General features: G+C 36.0%; 3 protein-coding genes across 4 annotated transcripts in view; 2 read left to right on the top strand and 1 right to left on the bottom strand.

The window, feature by feature from the left end:
- Positions 1–13,189, bottom strand: part of LOC144974965 (quinone oxidoreductase-like protein 2) — a 50,099-nt gene extending 36,910 nt beyond the window's left edge. The window contains exon 1 of the mRNA XM_078918531.1: positions 12,986–13,189. Within this exon, the coding sequence (XP_078774657.1) occupies positions 12,986–13,032 (47 nt within the window). The 5' untranslated portion in view covers positions 13,033–13,189. The remainder of the gene's footprint in view (positions 1–12,985) is intronic.
- On the top strand, positions 6,796–12,342 carry LOC144974964 (uncharacterized). Its single transcript, XM_078918529.1, has 5 exons — positions 6,796–6,935; positions 8,727–8,982; positions 9,365–9,808; positions 10,438–10,687; positions 10,907–12,342. The coding sequence occupies exons 1-5, from the start codon at positions 6,833–6,835 to the stop codon at positions 11,222–11,224; spliced, it is 1,371 nt and encodes a 456-aa protein (XP_078774655.1). The 5' UTR covers positions 6,796–6,832; the 3' UTR covers positions 11,225–12,342.
- Positions 13,190–15,495: 2,306 nt separating the features above from the next.
- The window catches only part of LOC144974962 (uncharacterized), a 32,385-nt gene continuing 24,115 nt past the window's right edge, over positions 15,496–23,765 (top strand). The window contains exons 1-4 of one of the 2 annotated variants that reach the window (XM_078918526.1): positions 15,496–15,717; positions 19,758–19,838; positions 21,380–21,487; positions 22,677–22,756. In XM_078918526.1, coding sequence (XP_078774652.1) covers positions 19,772–19,838; positions 21,380–21,487; positions 22,677–22,756 — 255 coding nt within the window. In that variant the 5' untranslated portion in view covers positions 15,496–15,717; positions 19,758–19,771. The remainder of the gene's footprint in view (positions 15,718–19,757; positions 19,839–21,379; positions 21,488–22,676; positions 22,757–23,765) is intronic. The other variant, XM_078918527.1, reaches the window with a different exon arrangement.

Genomic DNA, 23,765 nt, shown 5'->3' with positions numbered 1-23,765 from the left:
GTGCAATTGTGCTCTAATTCTAATGGTAACAGTGGAATGAATGTTGATCGTGTGCAAAGTGAAAGAAGTGTTGAAAGTGTGAGATCAAAGAGGATTAATAAACCAAAGAAACATTACTATCAAAACCAACCCTGCACCAGATGTGGAAAAATTCATGAAGACAATAGGTGTCCAGCCAGAGATGCAAAATGCCATAAGTGTGAACGGATTGGACACTTTGAGAAAATGTGTCGCACCAAATTCGGTCAAACGAAAACCCATTACAAAAATGCACCATGACAGAGAAACTATGTTAATAATGTGAACTATGATGATTCAGATTCAGATTCAGAAGATGGAAATTTTCTTGGTGCAGTAAGAAATGAGAATCAAAATATTGAAAACCTGTGGCGTGTTGACATTTTGATTGGGAAAGATGTGATTGATTTTAAATTAGACACCTGTGCTGTATTTTGCTGACTTTGTTGTTGTTGCTGTAACTGATGATGTTTTTGTTGTTGGTATTAGTATTGCTGTTGTTATTGTTGTTGTGTTGTTGTTGTTGTTGGTGGTGGTGGTGTTGTTATTTGTGCTTTGTTATTTAAAACGCTGATAGGTAATAAATTGGTTTGGGAATATGTCACAATATTTTTATGCTTTAATATACAATGACAATGAAACTGGGAACGTTATGGGTATAGTTTTTTCATCAACATGATTTCTAAAATAATTACAATAAAGAGCATAGTTTTATATATTGTATGTGTTTTATGATAAATTCAACATATTATGTTACTGTTGCTATATATCTTACCATTACAAATCTACAAGTCATTAATATTGAGTATCGTTTCGTTTGGCATCACAATGTGGTATGGAAGCTGTGGAACAAAAGAAAAATCCAAACTACATAGAACCCTCAGAGAGGCTTCAAAAATAATTAACACCGACCTTAGAAGCCTTGACACAACTTTTATTAATGCAGTTGAGAAGAAATCTTTTAACATTATCAACGAAAAGAGGCATCCGCTGAGCGAAAAATTCCAACTTCTGCGCTCCGGAAGACGGTATCTAGAAGCAAAATGTAGGACAAATCGACATAAGACAACCTTCATTCCAACCACCATAAAATTAATTAACAAATCTTTTGTGGAAAAATGAGACAACCAATGAAAATAACGAGAAGCAGTGTCGTGAATCATCATTATCGACATTGCCGCCGTCGTTATCATCATCATCATCATCATCATCATCATCATCATCATCATCATCATCATCATCATTTATCGTAGTCATCATCTTCATCATCATCATCATCATCATCATCATCATCATCATCATCATCATCATCATCATCATCATCACAATCATTGCCATCTTCTTCTTAATATAAGACACTATATTTATAATATGGTTATCTGCTGTCCCAGCAAATATATCGTATCGTTCTATCTGTCTGTCTGTGTGCCTGTATATATGTATGTATGTATGTATGTATGTATGTATGTATGTATGTATGTATGTATGTATGTATGTATGTATGTATGTATGTAGGCATGCATATACGATGATATGCTGGTTTGTATGTATGTCTGCATGTATGTATGTATGTATATATGTTTGTATGTACGCTCATTTCTTTTGTATACATGTGTAGAAACAATGTGCAAGCGTGTATGTTCGTGTATGGCTGTGTCTGTATTTGTAAATGTGTTGATGTTCATACCATGAACCAAACTGAGCATTGTTTACCTCACATGAATTGCCTTTAATTTGGACAATAAAGATTATTATTATTATTATTATTATTATTATTATTATTATTATTAATGCCTCGATGTAGTTTTGTTCAAATGATTATTCGTTTGTTTTATTATTTCAATATGAAACTTTGGTAGAATATAGATCCAATGCTTAATGATTGAATTGTAACCAGCAATTTAGTCAAGTGAATACTAAAGCAATATCATTTGACGATAATCGACTCTGAAGCGTAGGGTACGAAAAGAGACTCATATATAACCAAGAGGAAGGGGAGAGAGAGAGAGAGAGAGAGAGAGAGAGAGAGAGAGAGAGAGAGAGAGAGAGAGAGAGAGAGAGAGAGAGAGAGAGAGAGAGAGAGAGAGAGAGAGAGAGAGAGAGAGGGGTGGGGGGGGGGAGAGATCGGAAAAGAATTGGAGTTTTGCGTGGAGGCCTCACACTTTAAATGGGAAGTTATAGCTTCTTCTTTCTTGTCAGTTTATCCCTAGTGTGAATGTCAAATGGATTCAAAGACCACGACTGCTGGGAGAGTAATCGACAAGATAAATTACGGTATTTACAGTCACTAATACTATTCAATTACCCGATCTTCGGTGTGGCTTGAAGGAACCCATTTCTGATCTGTATACAGAGAGCTAGCTATGTTCAGAATTAAAGACTTTATCCTCTCTTGATTCAGAATGTTAAATTCTTGTCAGAAAATCGCATATTAGATATATTCTCAGTTTCCATAACAATACGGATGATATTAATAATAATAATAATAATAATAATAATAATAATAATAATAATAATAATAATAATAATAATAATAATAATAATAATAATAATAATAATAATAATTAATAATAATAATAATAATAATAATAATAATAATAATAATAATAATAATAATAATAATAATAATAATAATAAAGATCAAAAGCGGTGTTACAGTCATTCCTGAAACAGTATTGCCAGCAGGGGTTGTATTGGAAGACACTAGAAAACGTTTGTTTGGACCTGGAAGAGAAGCAGTCCTAGTAAAAGGGAAATTTACTGCAGAATTGAAGAGAGGAAAGAAAAAAACAAAGCAAAACATTTACGTTATTGAACATTTGACTGAGCCACTGTTAGGTAGACCTGCAATTGAGGCATTAAAATTGATTGCCAGAGTGAACAAAATTGAAAAAGACAAAATGGGCTCTGAGATTAGGGAACAGTATCCAGAATTGTTCTCGGGATTAGGTCGTATCAAAGATAGAAAGTATACCATCAAGTTGCAACAGGGTGTGACACCTTTTTCAGTGTCAACGCCAAGACGAATACCATTACCAGTATACGAAAAAGTGTGCCAAGAGCTAGATAGGCTCAAAAAAATGGACATCATCAAACCAGTGTCAAAACCAACAGACTGGTGTGCACCAATTGTTGTCATACCCAAGAACAATAAGGATAAAGTGAGAATTTGCGTGGATTTAACAAAATTAAATCAAGGGGTGAAAAGAGAAAACTTTCCACTCCCATGCACTGATCAACTTCTAAGCCAGTTATCAGGACAGACCATTTGGTCAAAACTAGATTGTAATGCAGGATTTCATCAACTATTGCTTGATGAAGAATCACAAGAACTAACAACATTTATAACTCCCTTTTTGCAGATACTGTTATAAGCGATTGTGCTTCGGAATAAGTTCAGGTCCTGAGATCTTCCAAAGAGAGATGTGTCAACTCCTCAAAGACATACCCGGTGTAGTTTGTGCAATTGATGACATTCTAGTTGGGGGTACCACAGAAAAGGAGCATGATGAGAGATTGCACAAAGTTCTGTTCGGTTGAAAGAATCCGGATTAACTTTGAATGACAAATGCGAGTTCAGTCAAAATAAAATAAAATTCTTGGGACACATGATATCTTGTGACGGAATTGAAATTGACCCGTCGAAAATGAAAGCGATAAAGGAATATCCAACACCAAATAACGTCAAAGAATTGCGTAGATTTTTGGGTATGATAAATCATGTCAGTAAATTCATTGACAACGTTGCAGAAAAAACAGAACCATTACGACAGTTATTAAAAACAGACAACGAATGGCTGTGGGATGCTAAACAAAAAACAGCTTTTGAGACACTGAAAGGTGACCTGACAAAACCACCAGTTCTCATCCACTACAACTCAATGAAAAATACTAAAGTACAAACAGATGCCTCCAAGTATGGACTTGGAGCTGTTTTATTCCAAAAGGTTGACGACCATTGGAAACCTGTATTTTATGCATCTAGGTCTCTGACTCCAACAGAACAAAGATATCCGCAGGTGGAAAAAGAGGCTCTCGGAGTCACCTGGGGGTGTGAACGTTTTTCTGACTACTTGGTGGGTTTGAATACATTTGTAATTGAAACAGACCACAAACCGCTTGTTGCGCTTCTCCATGAAAAACGATTAGACGAATTAACCCCGAGAATACAAAGATTTAGAATGAGGTTGATGAGATTTTCCTTTATGGTACAATACAAGAAAGGTAAAGATTTATTCACTGCCGACGCTTTATCGAGAGCACCCTTAACACAACAGAACCTTGAAAATGAAACAGTGAGGGAAAAAGAAGTAAATTTGTTCGTCAATTTTGTTATGAAAAACTTACCAGCCACTGAAAATAGAATGACAGAAATAAGAAATGCACAAAATGACTCTATCCTGAAGAACATCAAGCAATATTGAATTGCCTACAAGGCTGGCCTGCATCTTAGAATATGAATGTTGATGAAAAGAAGTATTTTTCTGTAAAAGAGGAGTTATCACTACATGATGATATTTTACTATATCAATCTAGAATGGTTATTCCTGAGAAAATAAGAAAGGAAATACTGAGCAAACTCCACGTAAGTCACTTGGGAATTGTGAAATGCCGGGCCTTGGCAAAGGAAAGTGTTTGGTGGCCAGGAATGTCAACTGATATCGAAAATGAAATTAGAAGCTGTTTAGTATGTGAAAAATATAAAATGTTGCCACCAGAACCTTTGCAACCATCCGAAACGCCTTTACATTCTTGGCAGATGATAGGAATGGACCTTTTCGAATGGAAAAGTTCAACATACCTACTATTCGTTGATTACTACTCAAGGTGGATCGACAACATCAGCTTCAATCATCCAACACACAAAGTCTGTTTTCGCTAAGTATGGGATACCAGAGACTGTCGTTTCCGACAACGGTCCACAATTAGTGTCATCAGAGTTTGGAGCATTTGAAAAATTATACCAATTTAAACATGTCACCAGCAGTCCACAATCGAATGGAGAAGCAGAACGTGCTGTTCGCACAATCAAAAACTTACTGAAAAAGGCGAAAGACCCATACATTTCCCTATTGAATACAGGGCTACTCCACTTGAACATGGCTTGAGTCCTGCAGAGCTGTTGATGGGGCGGAAACTAAGGACAAAGATACCCGCTATGTCTGAAAAATATGTGGGTGTTGCCTATGAAAAATTTCGGGAAAAGGACAAACACTTGAAAGAGCGCCAAAAGAGAAATTTTGATCAATATCACAAAGCCCGTCCCCTCCTTCCGATGAAGCCCAGTCAGCATGTGTGGATCCAACCACAAAACCAGCATGGTGTTATTCATGGTTCGCCTAAAAACCGTTCATATTTGATCAAAACGCCACTTGGTTATCAACGCAGAAACCGCCAACACTTGCGATATCGAGGCACTGAATCAGAAGTGCTACACCAACAACAGTCGCCAAAGCCGAATGATCTACTTCCTTCGCAACATTCAGATGATGATTTCACAGAGAGACCGCACGCTCCAGTCAATGCTGAATCGTCAATCAGTCCTTCACACATCATCAACAACAATGTTGTATCTACACCGCAACCCTCTCCCTCAACATATGTCACTAGACATGGGAGAAGCATCGTTCATCCGACCCGTTATCGGGAGTGTTAGTTTTAATTAAAACATGGACAATATGCTGTCATCGTGGTTTTTCGCGGCCGCAATGGCAAATTTGCGGCCGCAAAATTGGCACTTTTCCGCAATTTACCGCAAATTTTACAATTTTCATGAAAAATCTAAATTTTTCACCATTATTTAACCCGAGTGGTTTTTTTTAAAGTGGCGAATTTCCGAAAGTCAGCATCGTCCCTTTCTTTCATTTTCTCATAGAGCAGTATAATTAGGTGCCCCAAACGTAAACAAAGGTCTAGAAGCACATGGCAAAACACATGTTCCTGTCTTGACAGCTCAAGTTCCAATGTAAATAATAGAAAAAAATAACCTTTAAAATTTGGCTGTTAGGTGGCAAAAGAAACACATATTCATAAATACTCGATCATGAATCAAATAATGTCTAGATATGGATATTTTATGGATCAAAAGGTAAAATTTATCAAAAGTTACAGTCTATCTAATTTTAGACCAGAGCAAATTATTGCGCTGGTGTGAACAAAACGCGAATTATTCGGAGCCTGATTTTCAGAATAATTTAGTCTTATATTATTATTTCTGCAACTGTTAGATTTTATGTAAACATATTTTCAATACTGAAAGTGTATTGCCTACAACTCAAACTACAAAATTGGGAGACCTATATTGTGCGTAAATTTTTCCGGTCCCTAACGAAAATCACTAGCAACTTGTTATTGTTTACGTTTGGGGCACCTAACTTTACTGCTCTATAGCTCCTGGTCTGTTTTAACTGCTACTGGAAGCTGCCCAGTCTGGTTTTTAAACTGCCATACTACTAACAGCCGTTACATTGCAATTAAAAGGAGTTTTTCTACTTTCACTTTCACCTTAGTGACGAGTGACGCTATTATTGTTATCTTCAATTGAGTTCGCTACCAGCGTTCTTTTATCTTACATCTACTTGTTGATTACAAACTCGCTATGGACAAGTTCCTTGGTTTAGATATGAAGAAGGCAAAATGTGCTCGCCATGTCACTGCACACCAGCGACACTCAGAATACAGCCAGTGGACCCACGTCAGTGGTTCAAAGCTATTCTGCACACCATCACCATGCAACAAGGTTATTGACCATTTACGAAAGTCTTCTGTAGATAGCCACCGCAATTCCGCAGACCATAAATCGAAAGAAGAAAGAATGAAGAGGTCACATGCCACTGACGTGGATGAGAGTGAAGCGGTGAAGAAGCAGAGGACATTGGATTCTGTTTTGAAGAAACCGTCTACAGTTTCAACGCAAGGTGAGTGGTGCACCCTTTCCCTCTAAATGAGTACTTAGTTTTGGGTGGATATTGCTCTATAAATCTATACAATTACAACTATATAAAAGATGAGGGTATTATTATTACTATTAATATTATTATTATTATTATTATTATTATTATTATTATTATTATTATCTTTGTTGTTCTTTTTATTATTACTTTGTGGTATAGTGAAAAGATACTCGCTTTAGGATCGGAAGGACCTGGGTTCGAGCCTCGCTCAGCGCATAGTTGAGTCCTTCGAGAAGGCTCTTTACTCACATTCTCTCATGAAATGGAGGTGTAAAATGAGTACCTGGCCGTTAACAGCGTTGTCTCTGTCCGAAAAAATTAGATATGAAGTGAATAGAAAAGTGCCAGAAGACAATAGAGAATGAAAATTTTTCGCGGCGGTGGTGGGGTTTGAACCTGCGACCTTATTGGTACGACAACTCCGCCTGGCAGGTGAGAGCGTGGCTCTACCGTGTGAGCTATCAACGAACACAAAAATATTCGTTTCAAACTCAAAGTCATTACTAGATCCCTCTCTCACCCACTTCTTGAGACCGCCGATTCGTTCGTACACCACCATCGCGAATAATTTTGACCAGCAGTTAAGCTTAATAGCCAATATTCTCAACACAAACATATAACATAGAAACGATTGAGACATTGAGTATGCTCCGGTGTATGGGGTGAATTTTTTAATTCAGAAAAGTGAGTGGAGCAGGCACTTATGTTGGTAACAACAAGATATGAAGTGAATAGAAAAGTGCCAGAAGACAATAGAGAATGAAAATTTTTCGCGGCGGTGGTGGGGTTTGAACCTGCGACCTTATTGGTACGACAACTCCGCCTGGCAGGTGAGAGCGTGGCTCTACCGTGTGAGCTATCAACGAACACAAAAATATTCGTTTCAAACTCAAAGTCATTACTAGATCCCTCTCTCACCCACTTCTTGAGACCGCCGATTCGTTCGTACACCACCATCGCGAATAATTTTGACCAGCAGTTAAGCTTAATAGCCAATATTCTCAACACAAACATATAACATAGAAACGATTGAGACATTGAGTATGCTCCGGTGTATGGGGTGAATTTTTTAATTCAGAAAAGTGAGTGGAGCAGGCACTTATGTTGGTAACAACAAGATATGAAGTGAATAGAAAAGTGCCAGAAGACAATAGAGAATGAAAATTTTTCGCGGCGGTGGTGGGGTTTGAACCTGCGACCTTATTGGTACGACAACTCCGCCTGGCAGGTGAGAGCGTGGCTCTACCGTGTGAGCTATCAACGAACACAAAAATATTCGTTTCAAACTCAAAGTCATTACTAGATCCCTCTCTCACCCACTTCTTGAGACCGCCGATTCGTTCGTACACCACCATCGCGAATAATTTTGACCAGCAGTTAAGCTTAATAGCCAATATTCTCAACACAAACATATAACATAGAAACGATTGAGACATTGAGTATGCTCCGGTGTATGGGGTGAATTTTTTAATTCAATTCTCTATTGTCTTCTGGCACTTTTCTATTCACTTCATATCTTGTTGTTACCAACATAAGTGCCTGCTCCACTCACTTTTCTGAATCCGAAAAAATTGTAATATCGCCTAACAGGCTTCATGTCCCATCCTACCTGTTAAATGTTGCTGTTGGCCACGGTCCCCTTGTAAAGTGCTTTGAGCACGTTTAGTGGATATTGCGCCATATAAAGCTTATTTTTTTAAAGCTATTCATATTTGTGAACATTAACAAACTATTTTTTAAATTTCTTTCTTTCAGCAAGAAATGATATCTGCAATGAAGTTGTGTCAATGTTTGCTGCAGCAAACATTCCCTTATCGAAGGTTGACCACCCAGCAGTCAGAAACTTCTTGCAGACAAGAGTTGAAAACGGTGGTGCCATTCCACAAGCTCATCAGCTGCAGGAATGCTACTTAAAGAGGGAGTTCACCAACAAAAAAGAAGTGGTGTATAAGAAAGTTATAAACAAGCCTGTGGCCATCATCTGTGATGAAATGTCTGATGATGTTGGAAGGTGGGTTTTGTTTTTTGTTTTTGACTGACAATCTTTGTAGAAACTAAAGCGAAAGAGTAATTTATATATAGGAGTAGGAGGCAGGTGAATACACACCCACACACACACTCACGCACAATCATATATATATATATCACACACACACACACATCTATATATATATATATATATATATAATATATATATATATATATATATATATATATATATATATTATATATATATATGGGCGTACTACACAACACAACATACACAGTGATCAGTTCGAATCCTTAGTTTGAATTCTATAATTAAATGCTGAGAGCAATTATGATATCACCTTTGCATCCTTCCCTATATGTTATTTTGTGTTTTCTCTTATTTGTATCGCCTATCTTTTCAGGTTTGTCCTCAATGTCTTAGCTGCACCACTGGAACCCTTGAGCGCTGATGTGGACAAAGTCCAAAGTTACCTCTTGGACACAAGATTTTTGTCTGTCACAAACCACACAACCGTTGCGACGGCCATAATTGAATGCTTAGTCTCCACTGGCATCAAGTTTACTGACGTCGTCACCGTAAACACAGACAATGCAGCATACATGAGGAAGGCTTTCAATGATGTATTGAAAGGGCTCATGCCAAATACTACGCATATCACATGCATGGCTCATATCATGAGCCTAGTGGGTGATGCCTTCAGAAAGCCCTTCAATCGCACCAACAAATTCGTCAAAGCTGCAAATGCGATATTTTGGAACGCCAATGCCAGAAAGGCAAGATATCTGCGATTCCTGACACCACTCGTCAAATCTCCAAAGATGCCTCCAAACCCAATCGCGACACGGTGAGATTTAGAGAATGTTCCTTTCTTGGTCATGATTCATCTGGGTCTTTAAAAAAACTTTTTTCACCTAAAGGTGACACATTGTTAATATTGGATATTGACAAATAGGAGGGTCAGTCATTCTTATTACACCTAATTTGATATGTTAGTAACCATATTTAGTAGTATCATGTTACAGTTATAGTAATCTGCTCCCTTTTTTTTTTGTTGAAAAGATGAGCTTTAATTAAGTATCTGACTGGGAAAGTGCTTGCTATGGCTTAATAGAATTGATTATTCCATTATGTTATCTTTTTAGATTGTCATCATGTTTTCATTTCAAAGTTAGTTTGCTTTAACCATTGACTTAAGAAAATGCACTAGAATTTTAAAAAATAAATATTGGAAGCTATCTTGCACAATTATTTCTGGGTAAAGTAAGAGGGTCATAGTCAACCATTAAAGTCAATGCCTAACATTAGTCCTCACTAGGTCAAGTCATATGATGATGGTAAATTCAACAAACTATACTATAAGGCCAAAACTGATAGATTAAGTAGGTATAATGTTATCTTCTTTTCAAATAAATATTCAATTTAACAAATGAATTAAAAATGCATCATTTCTTTTACTTCCTTTTCAAAATCCAGATGGAATTGTTGGTTTGAAGCGGTCTCATACCATGAGAAAAATGTGCAGCACTTTGCCACATTCATTGCGAAGGAAATGGAGCACTGTGGGCGCACGGCTCCAGAGTCGTTAGTCTACTTGAATGATATCCTCTGCTCGGTGTCGGAGCGCCAGTTAATTCAAGCAGAGATGAGCTTTATAATCCAGCAGTCTCAGTCCATCGTTGTAGCTACTGATGTATTCCAAAGCCAACGTCCAATCGCCATGACAGTAAATATTCATTTTCTCCTCCTACCTTTAAATCTTATTTTATAAGATTAAGAGCAGGTATCATTATTAATGAAACGATTCCATCTTTGTTGAAACTCTGCCTTTGGACACAACATTATAGTTGAATGTCTTTGACTAGAGCAAGAAAAGAATTACAAAACAAAAATACTTTCTTATGTTTTTTAATCCTTGCCTTATTCTTATTTCTATTTTCACCAGGCGTGGTCAAAGCTCATGGAAATTAAGGACCAGTTTTCATCTTGCCATGTGACCCTACAAGATGTAGAAAGACACTGTCCGCATGACCTGGACCAACATCTCAAGCTTCAGCTCCAGGATAGTTTTTGTCAAGCTTTCTCTTTGGCCAATGAAAAGCTTGAGAAATATTCATCGACGGAAGGCCAACCAGGGATGGAATTATTGAAGGAGATACCTTTCTTCAATCCTTGCAATTTAGTGTTTATTGCTGACTCTTATATTGATTCTTTGACCATTCCTGGTATTCATGAAGTACCTCGTGCATTCCACTTGATCTGACTGTTTTTTGGAACAGTGTTAGCTCAGATGTTCCCCATCTTGCTACGCTGGCAAAGAGATACATATACACCTGCCTTAATTCTGCTGATGCTGAGAGGTCCTTCTCCATTTATAATCTTGTATTTTCAGACAGGAGAAGGCGGCTCAACGAAGCAAACTTAAAGGCTTTGGTGTTCCTTTATTATAACAGTTTTATTTCTTATGAATATCTTGTTTAATTAAATTTTGATACCTCTCTTTGCAGGTTTTTCGTACTTTTGTTTTGATATAAGATTAAGATTGATGTTTTAAATCATTTTTCTTTCTGATCTGCACCTGAGTGACTTTTGTGTGCATCTTCAGATCATTGTAGTATTTGGGGTCCCCGGGAACGAAAAAAAGTTATCTGATTAGTTAACAAAATTTGCAAAATTTGGCAATTTTTACGGCAAAATGTGGCAAATTTTTCTATTTTTTTGTGGCAAAATTGTCATTTTTTTGTGGCAAAATTTGGCAAAATTTGGGATTTCAAATGGCAATTTTCCGCGATGCCAGAATATGGTTCGAGCAGCGAGCCGATCTGAATAGCAGATGGTAGAGACCAGTCTGATTAGCAGACTTGTGTTAGTGTAGGGTGTGAAGTAGAAGTATAAACATTTTAAGTATACTCCAAGTCCAAGAGGATAGTGGTTTGAAACAAAAACAAAATAATAAACACTTTACCTGGATTCAAAAAGAAGTGTCGTGACTCTCAAGATGAAGAACTTTGTTTGAAACATAATTTCGATGTTTATTCAAGGAATCATTTGAGAACAATTAATAGAAAACTAATAACAACATTTAAGTTTAAGTTAAAGACAAAGTGTGTTTAGGTAGGGAAATATTCCATTGGATTACTTTGCAAGACTTCAAGATCAAGCAAGACTTTAAATGTGTAACCTTGAAAATATTAGTGGTTTAGAATTGTTAACAAAGGGGGATGTAGTGGTAACATTACCACTTTAATATTGTCATTATTATTATTATGTAATGAACCATTACTTATTGTTTTATTGTTTACTTCCTGGTTGAGGTTACTTTCACTTTCAATATTCTAGTTAACGGTCTATCTGTATTTCAATAAAGGCTATCCTATTCCCTGAAACAATCCAGTGTCATCTAATGATTTCAAAGTCATCATAACACTACTCCTTGAAAAAGGCTCAAGTTTGGGAGGGGGGAAACTTTTTTTATAATGTTCTAGTAGGGGGTTTTGTGAGGCTGTGGTCTTGTGGTATGACACTCGTTTTCGGATCGGAAGGTCCTGGGTTCGAGCTTCGCTCGGTGCATAGTTGAGTCCTTGGACTTGGAGAAGGCTCTTTACTCACATTCTCTCACAGTACTCAGGTGTAAAATGAGCACCTGGCCGGCAACAGCGTTGTCTCTGTCCCAAAAATTGTAATATCACATGACAGGCGTTATGTCTAGTCCTACATGTTACGTGTTGCTGTTGGCCAGGGGTAAAGCGCTTTGAGCACGTTTAGCGGATATTGCCCTATATAAAAGCTCAAGTTTTTGTTTTTTTTTTGGGAGGGGGGGGGGGGGACTTTTTTTTTTTAAGTTTCGCCCCTCCCAAACCCTCTACTAGAACATTATAAAAAAACAAGAATACTGGGGATGTAGGAGCTTTCGGAAGGCCTCCCTATTGCGCTATATAAAAGCTCAATTTAATTATTTTTTTCTTCTAATATTCGAAGTACTAACTGCCTACTGCGAATCGAGGCAGAGAATCGCGTTAAATACCTTAATGCCTTACGAAGTAAAACCTCTGGAGGGGTGGAAAATGCCATTTCTGATTCAAAGATTTTATTTAAAATTGCAGATTTTTTTAAACGTTGGCAGCTCTAGGCTCAAATTCAAATTCAAACACCCCTTTTATCACAAAGTCCAAAGTTTGGATAGTTAAGGGATTGCCAAATATCTAAACTAACACTTGAATTTTATAGTGTTGTAGATTTGCAGTTTATAATTCTATGTAAGCCGACTTCGCTCTTATTCGTGTTTTTTTTTTTTTTTTTTTGGGGGGGGGGGGGGGGTTAATACTCTTATAGACTAAATATATTTCCTTTAAAAATACCCACGAGTTCTTTGGCAAACGTATTTTTTTCAATGGAACCATGAAAACCTTTGACAAATTTTGAGGGTCAATAATTTGACCAGCAGTATAGGTAGTTTAAGAAGATATCTCGGGCTTGCTTATTTTTAATAAGGGAACTGTGTTTTCCGTCCACCAATGGATGAATACACTACTGTGTATTCAGTCCACCGGAAGAGATTATACGGGCTAAACTGTTTGACCGAGCGCGAGAAGGTGAGGTGGCCGGCTGTATAAAGCACGGCGCAACTATAACCGGGTGGTGTGAATTAGGTGTTCGAGCTCCTTTATAGGCATAATATTTTTCTTTCTTTCTTTCTTTCTTTTTTTGTACTCCCTTGGCAAAAAAATCTTCATTTTCAACTTCAACATGTTGACACCATTCCTGATGACTTGAAAAGTTTGATCGACTTTTAACATTTTTATTTATTTACTTTTACTCAGTTTTGAGTTCATTATTTTTAATTTAGGACACACAGAGACGTCAAAATTTATTGCCTTGTGCACTCCTTGAACGTAACAATATGAGTCTGGAGAAAAACGGACAAATAAACAAATACCAACAACAACAACAACAACAACAACAACAACAACAACAACAAAACAACAAAAACAAAAACAAACAAAAAAGGAAAGAAAAGAGAACAACTTTACAGTTATAGGGCATTGAATATGTTTCAAGGAGAGTCAGAGAGAGATAGAGAGAGAGAGAGAGAGAGAGAGAGAGAGAGAGAGGTAGGGGTAGGAGATATTAGAGATAGATAGATAGAGAGAGAGAAAGAGAGAGAGGGGGGTTATGGAATGCTTTGCAACTACTTGTACTCGCACGATTTATTTTGTGTGTGGCTCCTATCCTTATTTATAAGATTACGGGCTTGGGACACTTTTGGTTTTGGCAATATCGGCGTGAGCCGCAAGGAAGATGATGGGACCTACATTCTTTTAAGGACTCTACTATTTTAAAAGGTTTGATGGCGCTTATAAAACATTGAGGTCATTTTAGGGCTAGTGGAAAGGAAGAAAATGGGATACCAGTAAAAAGGGGACAAGTTCGCCACTTAAAAGGCCTACGTAGATAGCATAGTCTGCAACAATTTGGCTGACATATCATACACTCAAATGGTTGTAAATGCAAATTATTATAAAACTTAACATATGTAGAGAACAATAAATGCACCGTTTCCTTCAAGATCCCAGGACCGGGCTAAACCAAATGGTCCCATTGAAGAACAGGACACATAGATGTGGCTGTAAATGACATGAAATCCAAATTGTATAGTATAGAGGGATAAAGAGATAGTTTAGTCAGGATGTTGACCCATGAAGTCCACCAAGAGGGGGTGTGATTATGACGAGTTGCGGTCGTTTTAATGAAAGAGAAAAAGGTACACAAATCATAAAGGGTGATTCTAAACATGCCTGCAATCTTGGGTTACATGCGCCTAAGAAAAAAGCATAAATATGTCCCAGTCTACCCAATGCATGACCACCAAGTACAGACATTGAGACGGGGTTTCTCGCCAATAGAGGGAGGTATGTAGTAGTTGGTTATTCAGACTCATATTTAATTAAGACTCTCAGAGTCGGGGAGATGATTTACAAAAACAACAAAAAAAAAATAAAAGTATCACTTCTCATAGACACGTTAAGTGGTCGGCAAAGCCATTTAACTAGCTCCCTCCCACTATACGATTCCAAGCAGGGGGAGCCAAATGGTTTCAATCCTGTTCCAGAACAAGAACATGGAAAGAATAAATGATAAAAGGGCGATGGGGAAGACAGCAAGGTAAAGGGCCAATCAACAACCAGCCCAAGACAGCCAACTTTCCCTACCCTAAGGGGAATTCCACCTTCAGAACTCCAAGGCGAGGACAAAATCTCACAGCAATACATATTGGAGTTAATTATCCCCCAATTAGTATTAGAAATTAGAAGACATTACTGTTATATTTCTGGAATACAATTTCAAGTGGCTGTTCATAAATTCGAGAAAAGAATACAAAGATGCAACAAATGACATACAATGAAAGCAACAATGAGGGCAAAGATTAAACAAATAGTATGTAGTTTGATTTATTTCCAATATTTATTAAACGATCTTATTTCCAGTGGTAGACTGAATACACAGTTCCTTTTAATAAATCTATTGGGTTACCTCCCTTGATTCCGTTTCACTTGGAACAAGGAACAATCTTGACATATACCTAATGACACTAGATATCTAGCTACACTGAAACTGAAACCGTCTTTGTGGAAATTGAAACAGTTAAGTTACTCCTGCTTGACGGTCCACATGTGAAAATATTTGAAGAAGGAGTTTGAGTAAGAGGAAGAGAGAGCCTGATTGTAGCGCTGGGGTTGAGTGAGGAGGGAAAAAACGGTACATTTTCATTTTCCAAAACTAAATTGATATTGAACGATTGCACCATTTTCAACTTTCTCAACAAATCAATCAATTTTCTTAGTTCACTACTGAATCAGTGACTGTGAAAGTTTGAAAGGAGTTTGTCGTTTAATCTACACGAAATAACAATCAAAATCTTTACTTGAACATCCATTTTTTATTTTGTTCGTTCAACTAATTGTTACTCCTTCCTAGAGAAAAAATTGTTTTCACACTTTCACACCCTCTCGCACCGAGTCCCACAATTTCTGCGCAGAAAGATCACACTATCTCAGTCTATTACAAGTCGTCATCCGATTCAAACCGGTGGTCTGCGCGTCCTTGTCCCCACCCATCTCTATCAGAGACAAGGCGGACGATAGTCGTAGTAGGCAACACAGTAAGAAGCTTTTTAATACCCTGAACGGTTTGATGAAAGTTGATAGTGGGGAAAAATTACTGCCATCACACCAAAACAAATAAAAACTTGCAGAGCGCTTCCATGGTTACTTCATTAATAAATTTACCATTTAATCCAACATGGACAAAACAGTTAACACCTCTGAATATGAAGATAGCCTACCACCTATATCATGGAATGATGCAAACAAAATGCCTACCTCGCACTTGTGAGATCACAATTGGAATACGGAGCAGTTGCTTGGGACCCCTACCTGAAAGAGGATATTCAAAAACTTGAGAGAGTCCAGAGACAAGGCGCCCAGTTCATAACTGGGAACTATAAGAGCAGAACCCCAGGACGTATGACAAAAATGTTAGAAGAAAGAAACCTCATCAGCCCCCAACAAAGAAGAAAAGACCCCCGTCTGTCATTCATGTTCAAGATTATAACAGATCAAATATCATCAATAAAGGCAGCAGTGGCGGTTCTAGCCTATTTACAGTGGTTGGGCAAAGATGATCCGGTCATATATATATATATATATATATATATATATATATATATATATATATATATATATATAATTTATTTATTTATTTATTTTTTTTAATTATAATTTTTTTTTCACCTTTAAAAAAAATATTTCAACCACAAATAATCACATTCACAATGAAATGACAATACCAGTAGATTTTAATTATTCCAAACGTAATCAAAAAATAATCACGAAAGAGAATACAACTAAAAACTAAAGCGACGAGACATAATGCGACAACACCTTGACAATAGAAGTCCATTTCGTTCACTCGAAAAATTAAAGAGATGCTTTAATCCCTCAACGGCGAGATTAATATTTCTGTTACATTACTGGTTTTCAGTAGTATGTAGTAACCTTAAAGTTTTCATCGAGAAGCAACAACAGCGATATGACTCGAGTTTCATTCAGAGCTGAAATTGCATCATTTTTACTGCTGTCTTGGTGGTTAGAATGATTGTGCCGGTGGTGGTAGTGGTTGGAATAGTGGTAGCGGTGGTGGTGGTGGTGGAGGAGGAGGAGGAAGACGAGGCGGTGAGGGAGGATGTAATTATGATAGTGGTTTTGGTGGTGCTGTTGGTTAGAATGATAGTTGTGGAGACGATTGTTGTACTTGTTGTTAATATTGTTGTTGTTGTTGTTGTTGTTGTTGTTGTTGTTGTTGTTGTTGTTAATGATGATGATGATGATGATGATGATGATGATGATGATGATGATGATGACAACCACGATGTCGTCGACAATGATGGTTACCACCATACGATATTACAAAGTTTATTTAATCTTAGGCTTTCGCCAATAATTCACACAATACAATTAAGACAAAAGAATGTTATCAATCTCTCCTCATGCATTCGTTATACTATCACAATAACGACCGTGTTATCTTTACTCCTTCCCAATGCTATCTATACAAGAGTGCTATGCTCCTTCCCCAACCAACCCCTAGCTTCCCGCCTCTTCGTCGCGAACTATCTTATGTATGTATTAGCTTCAGGACGGGCAAGTACGGAATCTGCCCACCCTTCCTTTAAACGTCTTTATTTCCTCTATAATTTAGAATTCAACTCTCTCCTTACTCAGAAGAGTATTTCTCGTATACTAATTCAATTGTTGAGAAAACCAAAATGGTGGTTGTATTAATATTTATTTAGTCGTGACTTTTGAATAAAATGTTTTGTTTTATTAGAGGAAATACAATAGAAAATTACATTGTTTTGCAAAATTATTTAGTCTGGCAATAAAAATACAGCGGTAATTACTTTAAGAATAATAAAAAAAAGAACTAACAAATTAATTTGTTAAAAAACAAAAACAAAAAAACAACAAAAAACAAATAAGAAAACAATTTAAATAAATGAGTTTTGAGAAGTACTTAAAGAAAACGAGAAAAAAAAAAGAAATAATTTAAATGGATAAACAAATATATAAAAACAACACAAATTAATACTAAATTGATATAATATTAGTAAGTTAATAAATTTAATTCAATACTGGAACCTTCCCAAAGTCATTACATCAATGGTACCAGCACAAGTAAGGCAATAAATAAGAAAAAGTTCGTTTGCCAAAAGCTCTATTCAGTGTTCACTGGTTATTAAGGTGGGCTCATTTGAATTAGCCCGACCTAGTACTAGAGAGGCCAGACAGCAAAAATCGGAGTTAGTTCACCGTCAGGCGACGTGACGATGACGATGTGGGCGGAGTGGAGTGGTTGGGGAGGGGAGGGGGGGGGGGGTGATAAAAAGAACAGGAGCGTATCCTGGTTTATGCATTACGGGGTGCATGGTCATTCGCAATCTATCAAAAAATACACACAAATTGATTTCAGTACGAAGTATCAAGTTTAAGTAGTAACTTTTGAAATTATCTAATTTAGATTAGATTATTTCGGACCTGGTAATACAGCTTATAACTTGAAAAAAACAGGCTGGTATTTGCCCACCCTGCCCATTATTACCAGCCGTCCCTGAAAGGCAGACTCCTTTTTCACACCACGACCAAACAAAAGAAAAATCTGAGCACTCACTTTTGCCAACCACATAACGCCACAAACAATTCGAACTGCTTCAAAATCCCACAGACAAGAACATAAAACTACAAAAATTCTTTCTTCATTAGAACTATCTCGGAGTGGAATGGGCTGGATGAACTGGTCATCATGGCACCACACCTAAACGATTTCAAGGCCCGACTGACATGGGCCGTGCCCAATGAGGACGCTGCTGAAATACAACCAGACCATTGGTTTCTTCAGCACCAACCATACAGATACAGACAGATACAATTTCCTCCTTTTTGGATACACTGATACAGTGATGATAATCTTCCGCGGAATTCCAGGATTTTGTAATTTTCTTTGAAATGTTCCGCTGTTTTTGCAGTGGCAAACATTTTTATATGAAAAGCACTCACGCTAAACGGTAGATGGATGAAAAAATCAATCATCATGTCTTGTGTCAAACTTTGACACCTGTGCTCAGTTGCATACAATTTGGTGACGCTCGCATTTTTATGACGTCAAGTTAGACAAGGTGCCACCAAGTGTCAAAAGTGACACAAGGCGAGTGGTGTCCTTGGATTAATTATTAATATAATGGATGTTGGGTAGGGATTGGATACAAAAAAATAGATAATCAATTCATAACCCTCTCTCTTTTACTTTCTTTCTCCGTCTCTCTCCCTAACCCATATTTCTCTCTCAATCTTCTATCTTCATTTTATGTTTTTTAAAAGTTATCTTATCACAGAAAGATAAAATATTACAATTACCAAGGATGGTGATCAACTCTGAAAGCAATTTTTCAAATTAATTTTAAATTTACTATTTTTCCTTTTTTTAGATAGAATGTTTTGCAAGTTGTTAGATATTCATGAGTCTATAATGTATAAACTGCATAACCACTAGGTTACAGTAACAAGTAACATAGCCTGTAGGCCAAAAATTTATCATCTCTTGATGTAGATAGCAGTTTGATTAATATTGTGAGCCTTTAAAATTATTTTCAGGAAAGAACAGTTCACTTTTTGAGCTGATGGTAATTTTTATCTGTTCATATAAATTATTTTTGTATGTTTTAACACTTTTAAACCTGACAGGTTGGCTTTACACAATGGAGAAATGCACACCTTCAAAAAATGACTTCTATTGCTCATGTTGCGATGTCGATTTAAAATCAAGTAAGTTTTTAAACTATAGATTTGTTGATAGGATAGCTTAATGTGGTACATTTATCTCTTTTTCTTTCTTTAAAGTGAAAAGTGACTCAATTGTAATACAGCTGGCCCAATATCCATCAAACGTTTTTACTAAAGTTAGAGTTAACATTTTGTGACATATATAATAAATCAAATTATAGAAAAGATTTCATTGACTAGTAAAAAAAAGTCTAACCCATACACGTTAAGAATTTATTCCATTTGAAGAAAAATAAATTACCCACAGAATGATAACAGTATAGTAATGATGATGATATTATTAGAGATGAGAGTTAGGACAGTCAGACCCATAGAAATAATAGCAAAGAAACAACCAATTGTAGTTCAATTGTAATGTAAATATTTGCAACATTCCCATTCTGGAGTACAGTCAGACAAAAATGAAACGCAAGTCTGTATGTGTGGCTATGTGGTCTAGTGATATGACTCTCGGGTCAAAAGGTCTAGGGTTCCAGTACTGCTCTGAGCAGCGCATAGTTGTCCTTGGAAAAGGCTCTTTATTCACATTCTTTCACCTTACTCATGTGTAAAATGATTACCTGACTGTTAACAGCATAGAGAATTGTAATATCGCCTAACAGATGAAATGTCTCATACTTGTTAAGTGTTGCTGTTGGCTGGGGACCCCTTGTAAGATGCTTGGAGCATGTTTCATTTGCTATTGCGCTAAATAAATGCTCACGTTATAAGAAAGTACGTACTAAAGACTACATTTTGTTTTAGTTTTAGTACAGATGCATAAAAGTTTGCATACAAAATGACTTTATATCGCATAAAGATTGTCATTGCTTCCTAAATTGCTGACCTATTGATGACTAATACACTTTCATTTTTACTCTATGACCGGACATGGAATATATGGTACCAGATAAAACAAGATTTATGCATGTATTATGACCATAATCACTTATGAATTTCATTTTCAAAAAGAAGAAAAGAAAACTTCTCGAAGTGTTTCATAATTTATGTGTTAACCTAGGCGTGAATCATGATTTAAACGATAAAAATAAATTAAGAAGACTATTGTGTTAGAGTGGGATTTCAGAAAAAAAAAATTGAGTAATTTGATTAATTACTTCACCTTGAAATTCTATGTTTAAAAGTTGCAGATCACACAATGCAACAATTAAATAAGTTTCATAATTTTTTTTTATTAATCTAGGCATGATTCATGATTTAAACAATAAAAATAAATTAAGAAGACCGTTATGTTAGAGTGGGATTTCAGCAAATTTTTTTGGAGTAATTTTATTAATTACTTCATCTTTAAATTCTATGTTAAGAAGTTGTAGATCAAACAGTGCAACAATTAAATCCATGGCATACATGAAGTGAAAATAGGGCAGTATCATCTCCCTAATAATTACAAATGTTTATTTTCATCATTTTTTATTCTTTATCAGTTGGATTTTATTATATAGAACCATTCTTATAACTTTGTGTGTACTTTTCTTTTGTTATCAATTATTTCCTTATTTTGATATCATTTCCTTCTTTTTCAGAACCTGTTTTTGACAGTCATGTAAAAGGCAGGAAACACAAGAGAAACGAATCAGCTGCTCAGGAAAAGCATAATGCAGAGTGTAGTATCTTTGTTTCAGGTGTACAAGGTAAATCAAATTAGGCTTCTATTGAAAAAAGAAAAAAGTGTCAGAAATTCACTGGTCTTCAAAAACCATTTTACTTTACATGTATTTTTTAAAAATCTCTTTAGGGTGGCACATAGCTTATTTAGCATTTTATTGGTTTTAACCAAATTCCCTTTTTCTATGGAAAGTATACCCGTCGAGGTACACTGTGCAAATTAAATTCCTGGAATCATATTATATGCAATAAGAGGAAAGATTTCTCAGTCATATTGGTTGCCTTCTGTTTGGTCAGGATATGTCACATTGTTTGAATATTTTCTATAAGCACCAAACACGTAAAGTTGTGAAGAATTAATGTTGATTTTTGCTATTATGTATCTGCAATGTTTGTTATTGTCTTTTCATAAAATCATCAGAATTAGCAATAAATAGCTGATGTCTCTAGCAATAATGTGTTTTTGACAATTGCGAGTTAAGTTTTTATTTAATATCAAGATAATGTGTACCAAATCAGGAACTATTACTGTGTCAGGAAATGCTTGTGACAAATTAAGGATACACCCATAGGCTTAATATATAAAGACATCAAAAAGCTTTCTGTAAGCAATTAACTGCAGGAGCTTTGTCCTACTTTTGTTTTCACCAAACCATTCAAAAAGCTAATTGACCACATTTTGATTGGTTGTTTAACAAATACAACCCATTGTTGACTGTTTCCTGTTCTTGTGTTAGAACCAGATGTCCTCAATGTTCCAACTATCTGCTTTACCCATATTAGCTCAATATGAAGTAAATCTATGAAACTGGAATCTAAAGGATCTTATTTTTCCTTCACGGATAATCAATCCTCATTGATAGTGGCAACCAATTTCATGTCCCCTTTTTGCCTCCACCACCCTTAATCGTGGCATCTTTCATCCATTCAGTTACATCTTTCCTTGTTTACAAATTTTTTTTATCCCTTTCTGCCACCCATCAGTCCCTGAAAAAATTAATGTTTAGTCAAATGTCCAAAATGATAGATTTTTAGTGCTTTTGCTTTTATTGTTTCCATCAGGAGGAGATTCTTGATGTTAATTATGTCTTTATTGTCGTAGCTGATGTTTTTTGTTGTCTATGAATCGACGTAAGTACCAAAGCCAATGTATAAAGTGGTCAATGATTTTTTAATATTGGATTATTTTATTTGTTTGTTTGTTTTTTTCGACAGTTCTTGCAAATAAAGAAAGTGTACTGAGATCACATTTCAGTAGCTATGGAAAGATATCCAGAATAACTTTTGGACAAGGGGTATGTTCTTTTCTTTTATCTTAATTTTCACGGATTGAGCTGATTTTTGGTATGAAGTCAAATTTCATCAAGAATAGCAAAATTTTCAAAAAACCAATTTCATTGGGGGGGGGGGGGTCGAGAGTATCTTCTTCTAAAAGTGGCCCTATCTTATGGACTGCACTCTTCTGAAAGGTAAAGACAATTTCAATATATGAGAATATCTTATAACACAGCTCATTGCCAGAAATTTCAAAACTTTATTGTAATGCAAAATCTTACAAATGACTTTAGGGTTTTAATGTTAGTGTAGGAGATGAATATGTTTGTTTGTGTGTATGTGTTTGTGTGTGCATTAGTGTTTTCTTGAAATAGATGGGAATTCGGTGAATAAATTTTGAATGACATATGAAATTGTAAATTGAGGCTGAGCACTTACGTGGAAGTTGAGAGATATATAGCTAATTTACTATTATAATCATTATTAGTAGTTGGACTGGTGTTCAAAGAAATAACATGCAGTTCAGGGCTTTGTACACCACACCAACGTCTTTGTCTTTGTGAATCATAAGTCAGTTATTCCAGGGGGTAACTGGACAAATAAGGTCAAATTTTCAACCAATCAAAATCTATTACTGTTTTACCACATTACCTTACAAGGAGTATGAAAAATTCCAGTCATTTAAAGGATGACCTTGGTGGTGCCATGAACTACATTTGGTTCCCTCTCCCTTCATGTATTAACCTCACTCACACTAAATTTAGTGCCTTTATGCCCTGTGACCTACTTCTGTTTATGTTAAATTTTAAGACTTCTTAAAGTAAAAAAAAAAAAACTTTTTTAAAGGTGGATAAAATGGGGTTGTTATCCCATTTTTTTAAACAAGGTATGGTTTTAAGACAGGAAATTGTGAAGAGGAAAAGTTTTGTATATAATAAAAATGTCAAAAATCAATCTCGAGACATTTGTGGTAGAAATATCTTCCACTTAAAAAAAAAAAAAAAGTTATAAAGCAGACTGATCTCCATT

The sequence above is a fragment of the Berghia stephanieae genome, chromosome 6 (genome assembly GCF_034508935.2).
Source record: "Berghia stephanieae isolate SIO BIC M18660-M18661 chromosome 6, UCSD_Bste_1.3, whole genome shotgun sequence".
NCBI lineage: Eukaryota > Metazoa > Mollusca > Gastropoda > Nudibranchia > Aeolidiidae > Berghia > Berghia stephanieae.
This window is presented reverse-complemented; position numbering and strand designations above follow the sequence as displayed.

Bases quoted from the DNA above. Each gene is read 5' to 3' on its own strand.
- LOC144974964 (XM_078918529.1), top strand. From the start codon at position 6,833: ATGAAGAGGTCACATGCCACTGACGTGGATGAGAGTGAAGCGGTGAAG. The intron at 8,983-9,364 runs GTGGGTTTTGTT...CTATCTTTTCAG, and splicing joins ATGTCTGATGATGTTGGAAG to GTTTGTCCTCAATGTCTTAG. The intron at 9,809-10,437 runs GTGAGATTTAGA...TTCAAAATCCAG, and splicing joins CCAAACCCAATCGCGACACG to ATGGAATTGTTGGTTTGAAG.